General features: G+C 42.3%; 1 protein-coding gene across 5 annotated transcripts in view; it reads right to left on the reverse strand.

The window, feature by feature from the left end:
- PTPN14 (protein tyrosine phosphatase non-receptor type 14) overlaps positions 1-12,801 on the reverse strand; it is a 117,636-nt gene that overhangs the window by 69,769 nt on the left and 35,066 nt on the right. For all 5 annotated transcript variants that reach the window (XM_080587220.1, XM_080587221.1, XM_080587222.1 and 2 more), the window contains one exon: positions 5,890-6,214. In XM_080587220.1, the coding sequence (XP_080443346.1) occupies positions 5,890-6,063 (174 nt within the window). In that variant the 5' untranslated portion in view covers positions 6,064-6,214. The remainder of the gene's footprint in view (positions 1-5,889; positions 6,215-12,801) is intronic.

The following is a 12,801-nucleotide window of genomic DNA, read 5'->3' on the forward strand; positions in this document are numbered from 1 at the left end:
ATAGCTGACAGCATGCAAAATATTATATGCAAAAAACGTGAATCATAGTACAGGTGTATTTACTTTATGGTCTCGGTCTCATCATGTACATATTTCCAAGTTTGGGGAATGTCCAGACTAGCACATAGCTGAAGAGATAACTAATTCAACTTTATCCCCCAATTAAGCATGTCAAACCTTGTACACTGCTTAGTCTTTCCTCTTTAATCTTAGTTTGGTACAGTGTAGCAAGCTGGTTCCTTTTTGAAGAGAAGGCACCTCCAATGAATCCATCAATTTCAGGGCATAAATAAATCAAGAAGTCAGCGTCTCCCATAGGATAAGCTTAAAACAAAAATCCACTAGTTCACTGATAGATTCCTACTCCCTATGGAGACATCGCTTGATTAGAAGTTCTTTTGGACCAGCTGACTGTGATAGTAATTAGATTAAAATGAAGGTGGGAGGACCAGTGGAGTCAGTACAGGAAAAGAATTCATGTGAGAGCAGAAAAACACACAGTGATTTCACCACCTCATAAAGGAAATCCTTTAATATATGAACTCTTGAAAAATCAGTGCAGGGCAGCTCATCCCCAGCAAGAAACTGTGCAGATCTGTGAAAACAAATCTTCCATATTACCTTGAAAAGTAAACAGCCACATTACCTAGGACCCCAGTTTTCAGCGTCAAGTACTTTTTAAACATCTTAGCAACTGAATCGACTGCTTCAACTTGCAGTCTGAAGTCTAAAACAATTATTCAAGGGATTGGGGGTATTACAATTAAACAGCTTGAATGAGCACAGTCTCCACCACACTAAGCAGTGGGGGCTACAGAAATGTTGATTTGCTACAGTAGAAGGCTCTTAACATACCACATCCAGGAAAAAAAAAATCTGAATCACTTTCAAGCAATATGAAGTGAAGGGAATGCAAGATCTAAGCTTCTAGAGCAGAGCAGATGCAGCAGAGCGCCCCACGGCAAGCATGCATTTCACACAGCCAAAAGACGTCTGTTTTCCTGGAAAGCGGCCTGCAGCGGATCAAGCAATTACATTAAACATAGACTGTGGAGCAGAGATCATGTCACAAATGCATGCATTTGGAAGAGATGAGCAACACAGTTATCTGAATTCTAGCTTCCAATTGCCAGGAATTTTACTTTTTGAAAATGTTAGCATTTTGTAACTGCTCACTGGGTAGAAGGACTTCCACAACCACTACTGCAAACGCCTGAAGAGACCCCTCTACCCAAGGGACATCAGTAGTTCCTGAACACGATCAGAGGAACGTGGGACTGGAAATAGCTGGACCTTCCAGTCCAGCGTGCTGTGACCAGCCACATGATATTGCAGACGGCCTCACGGCATCTCAGTCATGTGCTGCCATACACTCCAGCCCACAACACGTTTTTACAGCATGAACAACTCACAGATTAGATGAGGGGATAATAAAAACGTTGGAACTTTTTCATCTATGAGCAGTTGATTGAAAACAAGGTTGATTCCAGAAGCTGGTCTGTTTGTCCATCCGTGCAAAGTAAACCACCACTCCAGTTTTCATGGAATAAATATCAACACCTACTCCTGGGAGGCTCTGAAGCAACACGGGCTGCTCTAGGACGTAAAATCAGCAAAGTGGCACAGAAAATAAATGATGCCTTCACTTCTGGGAAACCCTTCTTCATCTAGCCAGGGACTCTGGTGATAACCCTTATGGTAAGCTTTTTATAACACAGAATATACGCGCTCTCATCCACTTTGTGCACAAAGAGCTTCAGTTGCTAGTGTTTTTGGCCTGCCTAATCTGCAAGTGCACAAAGAGCCCTGCAAGAAGAGTTTGTGTGAATTTTCTCTCAAGGTTTTAGAATTTTCCCTGCCTACCAGGCACCAACCACTTCATCCGTGGTACAGAGAGACCCGGCTCATGCTCACGTGGGAGATGCGGTTTGAACCAGAGAACCTGTGAGCCCCAATGGCACTAAGTGAAAAGGTGATCTTTGAAATACAGCAAGTCAGAAAACTGGACAGGAAAAACTGTGCTTAAAAGGCTTAAAAAGGGAAAATAAACAACAAAAAAGATATATTTGTCAGTTCAGGAGACAATGAAATCATTTTGTACTTGGTGCTAGCCATGCTCCTAGGTCCGGAGGACTTGCCTGTTTGCCTGAGTCCACACTTGCCTCTTTGCCAGGCAAAACCAGCAGGATTGTCAACACCACCAGGCTACAGACACTCACTAAACCAGCGAATCTCACTCAAAAAAATCCAGCAAGACAGACTCAGTGTTTATTAAGGCATCTGGTTAAGCAGCCAACTAAATATTTATCCTCGAGGAAGAGGCAGAGTTCCAGCTCCTCCAGGCAAAAAGCATTAAACTCCGCTGTCCCGGGGCGCTCGCTCAGAGGGAAGGCACCATTTACAGCAGCCAACTTTTCCTAGAAGGCCTCTCGTGCAAGCGCTGCCTCAACTCAGCCCCAGCTTCGCTGTCGAGACAAGTCCAACCAAGCCAACCTTTGAGGCAAGCTGGCAGCCCGATACAGGCTTCCAGTGCTGCCCACCGAGGAGGGGGAATCTTCCAGGGGGAGGAAAAAAAAAAGAAAAAAAAGGCCAGAACAGCAGCAAATGGCCAGCCCTGGGAAGCAGTCAGTGCTCAGCCTGACATCATCTTGCTGTAGCTGGGTTTTGCAACACTGAGCTGCTGAAGGTACCATTGTGGGATTCAGCATCCAAGAGTAAATTTGGCTAGAAGGGACCTCCTTGCCCAGCTATCTTTGCCCATCCCATTCCATACCCAAAATAAAATAATAAAAAAGCCAACACAAACTAACTCTTAAAGTATGTCAGAACATCCTAAGCTCTTTAAACTTATTTTATAAAGTGAACAAAGAACAGAACAGAGAAATGAAGTTTCACAACAGATCTGTACAGCTTATTTTGAGCAAGTTCACTCAGTTTCACTCAAAGAAAAAAATGTCATTAGGTTAAAAAAAATTATAATCTGTGCACACACATACAAGATTCTAAGAGGATGTTTCCTCTCCCTTTCTCTCCCCTCCTTTTCATTTTTACATTACGTTAGCATAACAGCTCATTTCATTGGAACTGGTAACTGTTCAGCTACAAGACCTGATGCTTTGTCAAAAGCTTTGCTGAAAAGGATAAAAACAGATTTTACAGGAGTTACATGGCTACACTTTCTACTGACCTATTCTTGAACCCTGACTCAGTCAGGGAGGGAGCTGCATTCCCCAGAGATCAAATACAAATATGCATAATCCATTAGATACTGTTTTTCAGTTATGTGTGGTGTAATGATTGACAGTCCTTCACAACAATAAATACAGTCATCTCAAACAGTTTTGCTTTTTGGCAGGGGCTTCAAACAGCTTTTTTTTTTGTTATATTTCTAAGAAATCAGCTCAAGTGAAATGTATACATTCCTAGCACAAAGGGAAAAGTTGGGATACACCTGGGATTTATTTCAATATAAGAACAAATGAAAGCATCGAACAAAAATTTATTATTTTTAAGAGAACAGACATTTTTACCTGAAGCTGCATGGAGGAAACAGGATTTTAACAGTTTTGTAAGCATGGGATTTAATGAAACTTGGTTTCTGCCTTACTCATATGCCATAGAAGTTTTTTCCTGCGTTCAGGGAATTCATAAAGTCTCTTTCCAACATGGATTCTTGCAAAGCTGTTGTTCTTCCTCGACCAGTACACTTACTGGGTCTCTCTCCTCTACCTAGTTACCTAGTAGCAAAAATCTTCTAGAAATGTAGGCTTTGTGAAAACACCTTTGACCCTTTTTGTGAAATTTCCTTGGTCAGTGAATTGTAAAATTATGGAAGGCTTAGAGAGGGTTGTGAACAGTCACCAAATGATCACATTAGCCTTCTCTCCCTGCAAACCATGCCAGGAAGACTAGAAGGTCAGAATAAGAATTGAATTTAGGGTCAGAGAGAAAGGACAGCACAGAGCAACAGGCACCTCTCAGTTTGTCAGCTGCAACTATTTCTTCTGTGAGGAGCAGAAAGGATGCAGGGAGACTGTCTCAGGGTTTAAGAGGTAGGTAATTCTCTTCCCTCCTAAACATTTAAAGCAGCAGTAGATACTACCAGAATCAATCATAAGAGAAGGGGAAAAAAAAAAAAGACCTTCTGTTAAAATATGCTGCACTGTTGAAATTTGAACTTAACAAAATTGGTTCAACGTTGCCAAAATGCTGTTTGGAAAAAAAGCGCGGAGGGTGATGAAAGAAGGGGAAAATGTTCCAACAACATCAAAGTATTCTCTCCTGCGTTGTTAAAATATTTTTTCATCTTGAAACACAAACTTTTTGCGCTGACATTTCTTTTTACGTGACACAAACAATTTTGAAAATGAAAGAAAACACCAAAGCAATACAAAGTCCCCATGAAATTGAATACTGACCAAAACAACTTCCTTTGCTACTCCACTGTCTGATCTCTTTCTCTGGAAAATTTTGAAACTTCAGGCTTTGTTCCACTTTGGAACAAAACATGTTCTGAAATCACAAAATGCTTTGTGAAGAAAAATGCTAACCCACTGACAGAACTATTGTTTGCAAATGCAGGTGGACCTGCATCGAAAGCATCATTAGGCCCCACATTTCTGCTGTGCCAACTAGATAAACCCACAAGGAATATGAGGAGAATCACCTCATTCATTTCACTCCTTTCTGCAATGGAAGGAGAGGGAAAGACCTAGCCTCTATAAGGAGGCTAAAGTACCACCAACAGGAAAAAAAATCATTTATAGTTACTACGAACTCCTCACACCTAGAAGACTGGGGTAGTAAAAATACTTCTACTAAAATCCCCTTCTGAAAATAAACACAATATTCTGACTCTGCCCTATTCCTGCCTGCACATTGCTCTGCCTATTTTGCAGACACACACAGTAAAATTACTCTCTCATTCTTTATCATTTCTGATATACTGAGTGCTTATTTTTCATCTGTGCTAGCTATTTGTATTCTACCTTCCAGTTGCCACCATTACAAAAGGTCCTATATGAACAAATATAAGACACTGCAAGATTAACAGAGTTACCAGCTGTCCTTATAGAAAGCATCCATCAGGACAGCCAGACAATATACAGCAATTCCCAGGCAATGGTTTTCAATTTGTGGTTTGCAAAAGCCTAGAAGCATTCAAGATACACATAATGAGTCCACAGAAGGTAAGAAAAGACTGTTCATTTGTGCCATGCATTGTAGAGAGCTTGAGCCCCTCTAGAAAGGGCTCAAGAGTTAAGCATTGAACTCTACAGCAAGAAAATAAAGAATTTCAGTCTTTAATAACAAAAGTCTGTGTTTCTTAACTTTTTCAGAAGTATTGGGAATGTAAAAGAAGACTCTTGGTGCTTCAGATGCCAAATATTTCAGTTAAAGAAAAGGAAGAAAAAAACATGCTCAAACTGTTACTAGTTACTCCAGCTTGTAACACAACTACTGCCTGTTTCAGTATGTTAATAACAAGAATATAATTATGTCAAGGTGGGTGTTTAAATGTCAGTGATCTCCTTCCCACTGGCACAGTTCAACAAACTGTCAATGAAATTAGGATAACACTCAGACAGACATGACTGCAACTTGGCCCACTAGCATCCTAATTCAGAAAGTAAGACCCATCATTTACTAAGAAAAGAAAATTCATATTATAAAAAGCTCTCAAATCCACAATGAAAGAGCAACAGCATGAAATCCTTGGTACTGTTCTATCTTCAGTCTTCATGCAACCAGAAAAAGCTTGTCCGAGCTGCAGCTGTTGATCATATCTGGCCAGCAATATGAATAACACAATTCAAACGAACAGACTGCCTGAGCTAAAAATGTGTCAAATTATAAAGTGACAGATGGTCTTTCCCAGCTAACTCTTACCTCACGTAATTCCAGCCTCTGAGCAACAGCTTCCAAGCACTCCTGCCCCGTGCTCTCCACAGAGAGGGTGCACTCGATGACATTGTTGTCCAGCAGACGGATCCGTGTCACAAAGCAGTTCTTGCTCAAGACATTGTAGCGTCTGGTCCGTCGTAGTTTCAGCCCGAAAGGCATGGCTGTTGTCCTGGAAGGTCGTTCCTTCCCTTAGCTCTTCCAAGAGTATCAGCACACTTGTTGGCTCGCCTTGAAGGCTTCTTCAATTGGCATTACTCTCCTCCAGAAATGGAGGTGGATGTCCATTCCCAGGGTGGGCTCCACAGGATTCCTGCAAAACACATACAAGTAGAGTTAAGTGTGGAATACGAGGTTCCTAAATATCAGCGGAACATAAAAAAAAAAGCTTAAAGGAAAAGAGCCACACTCGAACCCATAAAACAAACACCTCCACAGACCAGATTGTCAGGGACTCACTACATCTCCCCCTGAAAAAACACATTATGCAACAAAACTTTTCAAAACTTGTACCTTGCCGCTGAATTTAAAGCATGAATTTAATTGCAAAGTCATTCTACAAGAAACTCGACACAAAGAGCAACTCTACAGGGCACATACCCAGAGGTGCTAACTCTCCCACCATTCCCCCACCACAGGGGTCTATAACGTAATCTTTAAGTTAAGTTTTTGGTGCCCCCAGGCCAGCTTTGAAAGCTAGCTTAAGAAGTGGAGGGATAGAAGAATTTAAAAGAGGTGTGAGTTTGAAAGAAGAAAGGCTGGCTGCAGTCAGCAGGAAATGCGTGCTCGGCACCTCCGAAAAATCAAACCTAGGTATGCATGTGAAAGGCAAAAAGCATCCTAGTCATCACAGAGAGGGCTCCTCTGAGGCAATTCCTGACATTTTGCTCACTTCCATCTCCAAAGCAGTTCTGCATTTCACCATTTCAGGTGGAATGAGTAACTGCAATAACAGCTGTCAGAGGCAAGGATAAAACCGAGTGGGAGGAAGAGAACACATTCTAGAAATTGTTTCTAATTACTGCTCCTGAAATTTATCAGGGACACATGCAAACGTTAAGCCAAAATACAAAGTAGACAGAAGAACTAAAGATAAAGAATAAGGACATCTAATAACCTACGATCCTCATCTGCAAGATCCACCTTTTTTTTTTTTTTTTTTTTTAGATAGGATCAAGTTCAAGCTAAACCAAAATAAAGCATTTGCACTAGCATAACCAACTTTACAGTGTCACTTTCCACACGCAGGCACGAATGAAATAAAAACGAGAAATCACTTGCTACCAAGCCTTCCTGGTTTTGTTTGAATATTCTGGAGAGAGAGATGGAGGAACAGTAACAGTGGCATTTAAAAGTCCATTTCTCTTACAAATAATAGCCAAAACAAAAGCTAGCTCCCATTTCTTCTGAAGGGACACAACAGGAAGCACTGCCAGCAGAGCGTGCAGCATTTAGCTACCATGACATTTCGAGCAGATAGCACGCTGCCCACATGCAGCATCTGGCACAGAACCGCATGAATCAGGGTTTACCGATTGCAGTTGCTGTGGAGATTATTAGAAGCAGCCCAACTGACTACAGGGATTATCGCTATACTAGAAACATAACTATCACATGTTTGATTAAGTATATATTCCAAAGTCAGTACATCTTGGCATTTTTGAGGGAGATAGGGCAAGACAAACCAAACCAAAACCACAGATAGAAAAACACAGGCAACTCCTCACTACTGAGGTGTGCGAGTACCCTGGTAATCTGCCAGTTTGATGACAGAAAAGCCTATGGACTCAGAAGGGCCACGTACTATTTGACTGAAGTGCAAACGAACCTATCAAACTTGCTGCTGTACTTTATAATCTCTTGTTTCTGACTTTTGTGAGTACAGACAATTTAATATTTTCACGATTGCATGAGAGAGATGCTATACCTTGCATCACTGTAATATCAGAAGCCACCAAACACAAATTAATACATCCTCACAACAATCTGATGAGGCAGGGACATATTATCTATGATTCACAGAAGAGGAATTGAAACAAACATCAGCCAGCTTGTTCAAGATCGCTCAGGAGAACGCAGCAGATCCATGCATCAACACACAGGCCAGGCTAGTGCTTTAACCCCTAGCTATTTGGCAATTATTTTTCTTATCAACCTATGCAAAACTAGAATACAAACTTGAAAAGTGGGAAGAATGGAAGGAAATTACAAAGAATGAAGGGTGTGGAGGATTGTGGCTTATCAAGAACAGTATTCTTGTTCAGTCTCTGGCTTTGCAGATTATTGTAAGTGGGACACATGGAGAGTTTTAGCTAGCCAATTCAATTAAAAAAAGAAACTTATCTTGCATCAGTGTAAGTTGCACACATTTCCTTACAGAACATGAACCATCCTCTGTACAGTAATCACATAGATAACAGTAGCCTAGAGGTGAAATCAATGTTAGTAAAAAATTGCCTTGTTTGAGAAAATTATTTGTCTTATTTGCCTTGTTTACCAGAAAAATTGAATAATCCAACTACTGTTGGTCAGCCACTGCAGAACACTTGCGTACAGACATGCTATTCCAGAATACAGACACCAATTCCCATGGAATGGAAATGTTAACACGGATTGCAAATGAATTTCTGTAAGTTGTATCACCGAATTTGCTTAGGTAATCAAGAGCAATATTTCCTCCACTTTTCAAGAACCAGTGAAGTAACAATTTTTCCTGAAGTCCATCGAAGGCGATCTGCTGCCACCACTTTCTAAAGATGTAGACACATAAATGGGTTAATGGATGCACTTTGTGTAATGCAGTTTGGGTTACATTTTCATTTCACCTTCACGTACATGAAAGCCCGATGACAGCTCTTTCATATGAAATGTCACACTTGCGATGGCAAGGCTGAGACAGCCTTAACTGTCTCCAGTTGGCCCAGCCTGTAATAACCATTAATTTTCAACATAATGCATATGCCTAACTTTTCTATTTCCACACCTTCTGGATGTTGGACCAGCTTTATGTTTTGGTTTTCTGCTAAGCTGACACTTTGAAAGCCTCTGTTAAGTTTTCTAAATAAGATCTCAAAGGCCCTGGTCACTCACAGATTCCTAAAGCAAACAGGGTATTTTTGCCTTGTTATGGTTGCATAATCTGAAAAGCATCAGGACTATCAATTTTTACTTGCTGCAGACGACAGAAAAAGAAGATGACTGGAAACAGAAGGATTGTGGTCTACCAGAGTGCTGAATTTTTCCACAAGTAGAGCTCTTCTCCCAGAAACTTGCCAGAAGGTTAAATTAAGTTAGTAAACTCCCACCACTCTTCAAAATGCAGAATGCAGACAAACACGCCTTCTCAATGAAAAATAATCATCCCTACTGCGGCCAAGTTTCCAGGCACCATAGAGAATCTGTGCCTAGCCCTGACACATCCAGTGAAAATATGGCCCATGCTAAAAATCTTATCTTTTGGTAGCAGGCAGCGCTCTGGTACCCAACTGAGTCCCTGCAGACTGAAGATTAGAGGACTGGAGCACCTGTCCTACGAGGACAGGCTGAGAGAACTGGTCCTGTTTAGTCTGGAAAAGAGAAGACTGAGGGGAGACCTCATCAATGTTTACAAATATCTGAGGGGAGGGTGTCAAGAGGATGGAGCCGGTCTCTTTTCAGTTGTGCCCAGCAACAGGACGAGAGGCAAGGGGCACAAACTGAAGCACAGGAGGTTCCAGCTCAGTATGAGGGGGCACTTCTTTGCTGTGAGGTGACAGAGCGCTGGGACAGGTTGCACAGAGAGGTTGTGGAGTCTCCTTCTCTGGAGATATCCAAAACTCGCCTGGATGTCATCCTGCACAGTGTTCTCTAGGTGATCCTGCTCGGCAGGGGGGCTGGACTGGGTGATATTCGGAGATCTCTGCCAACCGCAGCCATTTGGTGATCCTGCGACTGCATGGCCTGCACGACCTGTGTTGCGTGGCCTGCTCCTGGCCATGGTACATCCATGGAGGCCATCCAGGTGTGTGGGTGCACTCAGGACTGCACACACAAGGTAATTTTCAGGTGCAGGAGTGGCCAACGGAGAGCTCTGACTGCATGTAAGCCTTTAGCTCATTTCCATGCATACACATTTGAGAAGACAACTCCGCCCTGCAAAATACTTCTTCTGAAACAGCCTGATGACAAGCATCATCTATGAACTGTGAAAATCAAAACGTCTTTTCTAAAAAGCACCTACCCTAAATGCAGTTTCTTCAGCACAAAGATGAAGAGGTACCATATCTTAGCTGGTTCTTGGTAATTATTAATATCCTGTTTCAGCAAACCAAGGAAAAACGGAACAACGAGCCAACCCATTTGCTATCATAGACATTGAAATCCTATTTCCTATACTGTTTACTTGAAAAAGCCCTATGGATAAAGTTAATGGCTGTGGAACATAGGGAAGATTAAAGTCTTCAAAATAGTTTTGTCGTCCCCCCCCCCCCCCCCCCCCCTTTATAAGACATTACAAAGGAATCAGGCCAAACCATCAGTACACAAAAGGCAAATAACTGAATTTTAAACCTTCTCCAAACCTAAAAATGAAAGAAAGAAGTACAAAAAAAAAATTTCCTTCACTCTCCTAAAGGCAGCCGGGGCTGGCTGAAGTTTCTTACTACTAGTTTTTAAAAGGCAGACTGAAGGGACAAAGGGAAGCTGCTTGATATTTCACGAGGGAGAGGTCATATGGCAGAAGCCCCTTTGTGTAATGAACGGCACTACGTTCACTGCTCCAGCTGCACAGCATTTGCTCTCTTCCTTAAATTTATTTAAAGACCAGGAGAGAAGAGAGACTTAAAAATAATTAAGGCCAGGATAACTTGCAGGACACTTCCAAGCATGTGACTTGCTCCTCTATTACAGACTTCGTATATACTACTACTGTACTACATTCAAAGGAGTGAAAACAACAAAAACAGCATCTGATACGAAATGCACTTAAAACAGAATGCTTTCTCTCACTTCATTGGCTTTTGCATGTAATTTCTGAAACTCCAGGAAGAAAGCAATTACTGTCAAACTGCAGCCTGTATTTACCAACAGCGCCTGGCCCCCTTCCAGCATTCCTGGCACTGCAGGAGCAGCAGCACACCTCGCGCAGCTATGTAACCCTGGGCTGGGCGCGAAACCGCAGGGCTTGGTGTGCGCTGCAAGAAGGGTGCGAGCCTACGGTTTTAGGGAAGAATAAAAATAACAGCGTATGGGAGTCGGGACGTGGCACAATCCATCTCCTCACCGAGTTCTCTCCAAGGGAGGAAGCCTCTCCCTGTGAAACAGCGTCCTCTCACTTGGCTGCTTTCGTGAGGAGGGTAGCACGCAGGTAAAATGTCCACGGAGTATTTTTGTAGCTAACAAGGAGTCTGTATCCCACCCGGTTATGGGTGACATTCCCACACAGCCTAAGAAACCCCCAGGAGTCAATTTCACCCGTGGACCGATGGAAGGGGTTTTCAACCCTTACATAATGTAAGCCTTCTGCTGAAAACCCAGTTTTCACCTACTCATTCATACAGTTCATGGCAAAACAGGGACCTCATCCCCAGGCATTTAAATCTTTAAAAATTCTTGGGGAGATTTAAGTATTACCATAATCCGAATAGTAAAACCGATAACATTCTCACCTTCACATTCTAGAATAGAGTCAAATTACACTTTCATTCCTTTTTTTTTCCTCTCTTCCTTTTTTATAAGTATCTACATCAATATCTTATCTTACACACAACTTTGAAAGCCTCTAAGCATTGAGCAATCCCCTGCTTGTGTGCATGAAGAGAGGCCAAGGAATACTTAGGACATTCAAAGCAGAAGACAACAGCTACTGTTAATATCACTGTGCATTACCAGGTACCAATACACAGTGACGAAAGATCATCTTGGCATTTCTACCTCCACAACTTCATCACAGGCTTCCCTTCCCAGTTTTACCATCAGATCCATCTTTGCTGTAACAGATTTATTTATTTATTTATTTTGTATCTAAGTTGTCATATGTTTCTACTGTATCCCATTTGGGTCAGATTCTGCTTTCCGTAGTCCAAATATACTGTCTCAAGCAGCTCAACTCTAGTTCAAGACAAAAGAGTAATTCCAATTTTGACTAAGTCAAAATTCTACTTTTTCTTCTCTTTTGTTGAAATACCTGCATAAATGTTATTAGATGCATTCTTTGTTATCCCATCCTGCCCCCCTTCTATACCAACTCTTTTGGTGTAAAAAGACCTTTCTTATGCGCCCACAGAGCAGCTCCCTGTAGTTTGGGGACATCAAAGCCCAGTAGGCAGACGCACAATTACTCTTTTGCATCAAGGTGCACAAGTACCAAGTATTTCTGAGGAGGGCACTAAGTCAGTGTCCAACAGTCTCTACCACAGAAGTGATGTGAGCTTCCAACTATACACTAGCACCTTGCCCATTACTTCCTCACTCATTGCTCCAGACTGCTGTCAACAGTTCTTTCTAATGCAACTATTGATGAAGGTCTCTGAGTTACTGCACGCAGTCAAAACAGAAGCTGATCTGCATGAAGTAACTAAATGGCACATGGGTTGCCACTGCAGTCAGCCTTAATCCATGGGAACATCAGTAACGAAGCTGGAACTTTTACCGCTCACAGGTACACCTTGCAGAACTTTTAAACACAGCAAAAAAAGTCCAAGGCACGCACACACCACCAGCCCCAGCAGCTTTCCCTCCCCAGGAGGGATCGCCGCCCAGCTGCCCGTGCCAGGCACTTGCCGCAGCTCCACGGCGGAGCTCTGCGGCGGCAGGGCGCAGCTCCGCAGGGTACAGCAGTTAACCGCTCGCAACCTTCTCGCACCTCACCTATGTTGTTGCAAGACCTCAAATTAGAAGCAGCCAGGAATGATTGGTGCCTCG

Source organism: Anser brachyrhynchus, assembly GCF_964034855.1.
Source record: "Anser brachyrhynchus genome assembly, chromosome: 3".
Classification (NCBI taxonomy): Eukaryota; Metazoa; Chordata; class Aves; order Anseriformes; family Anatidae; genus Anser; species Anser brachyrhynchus.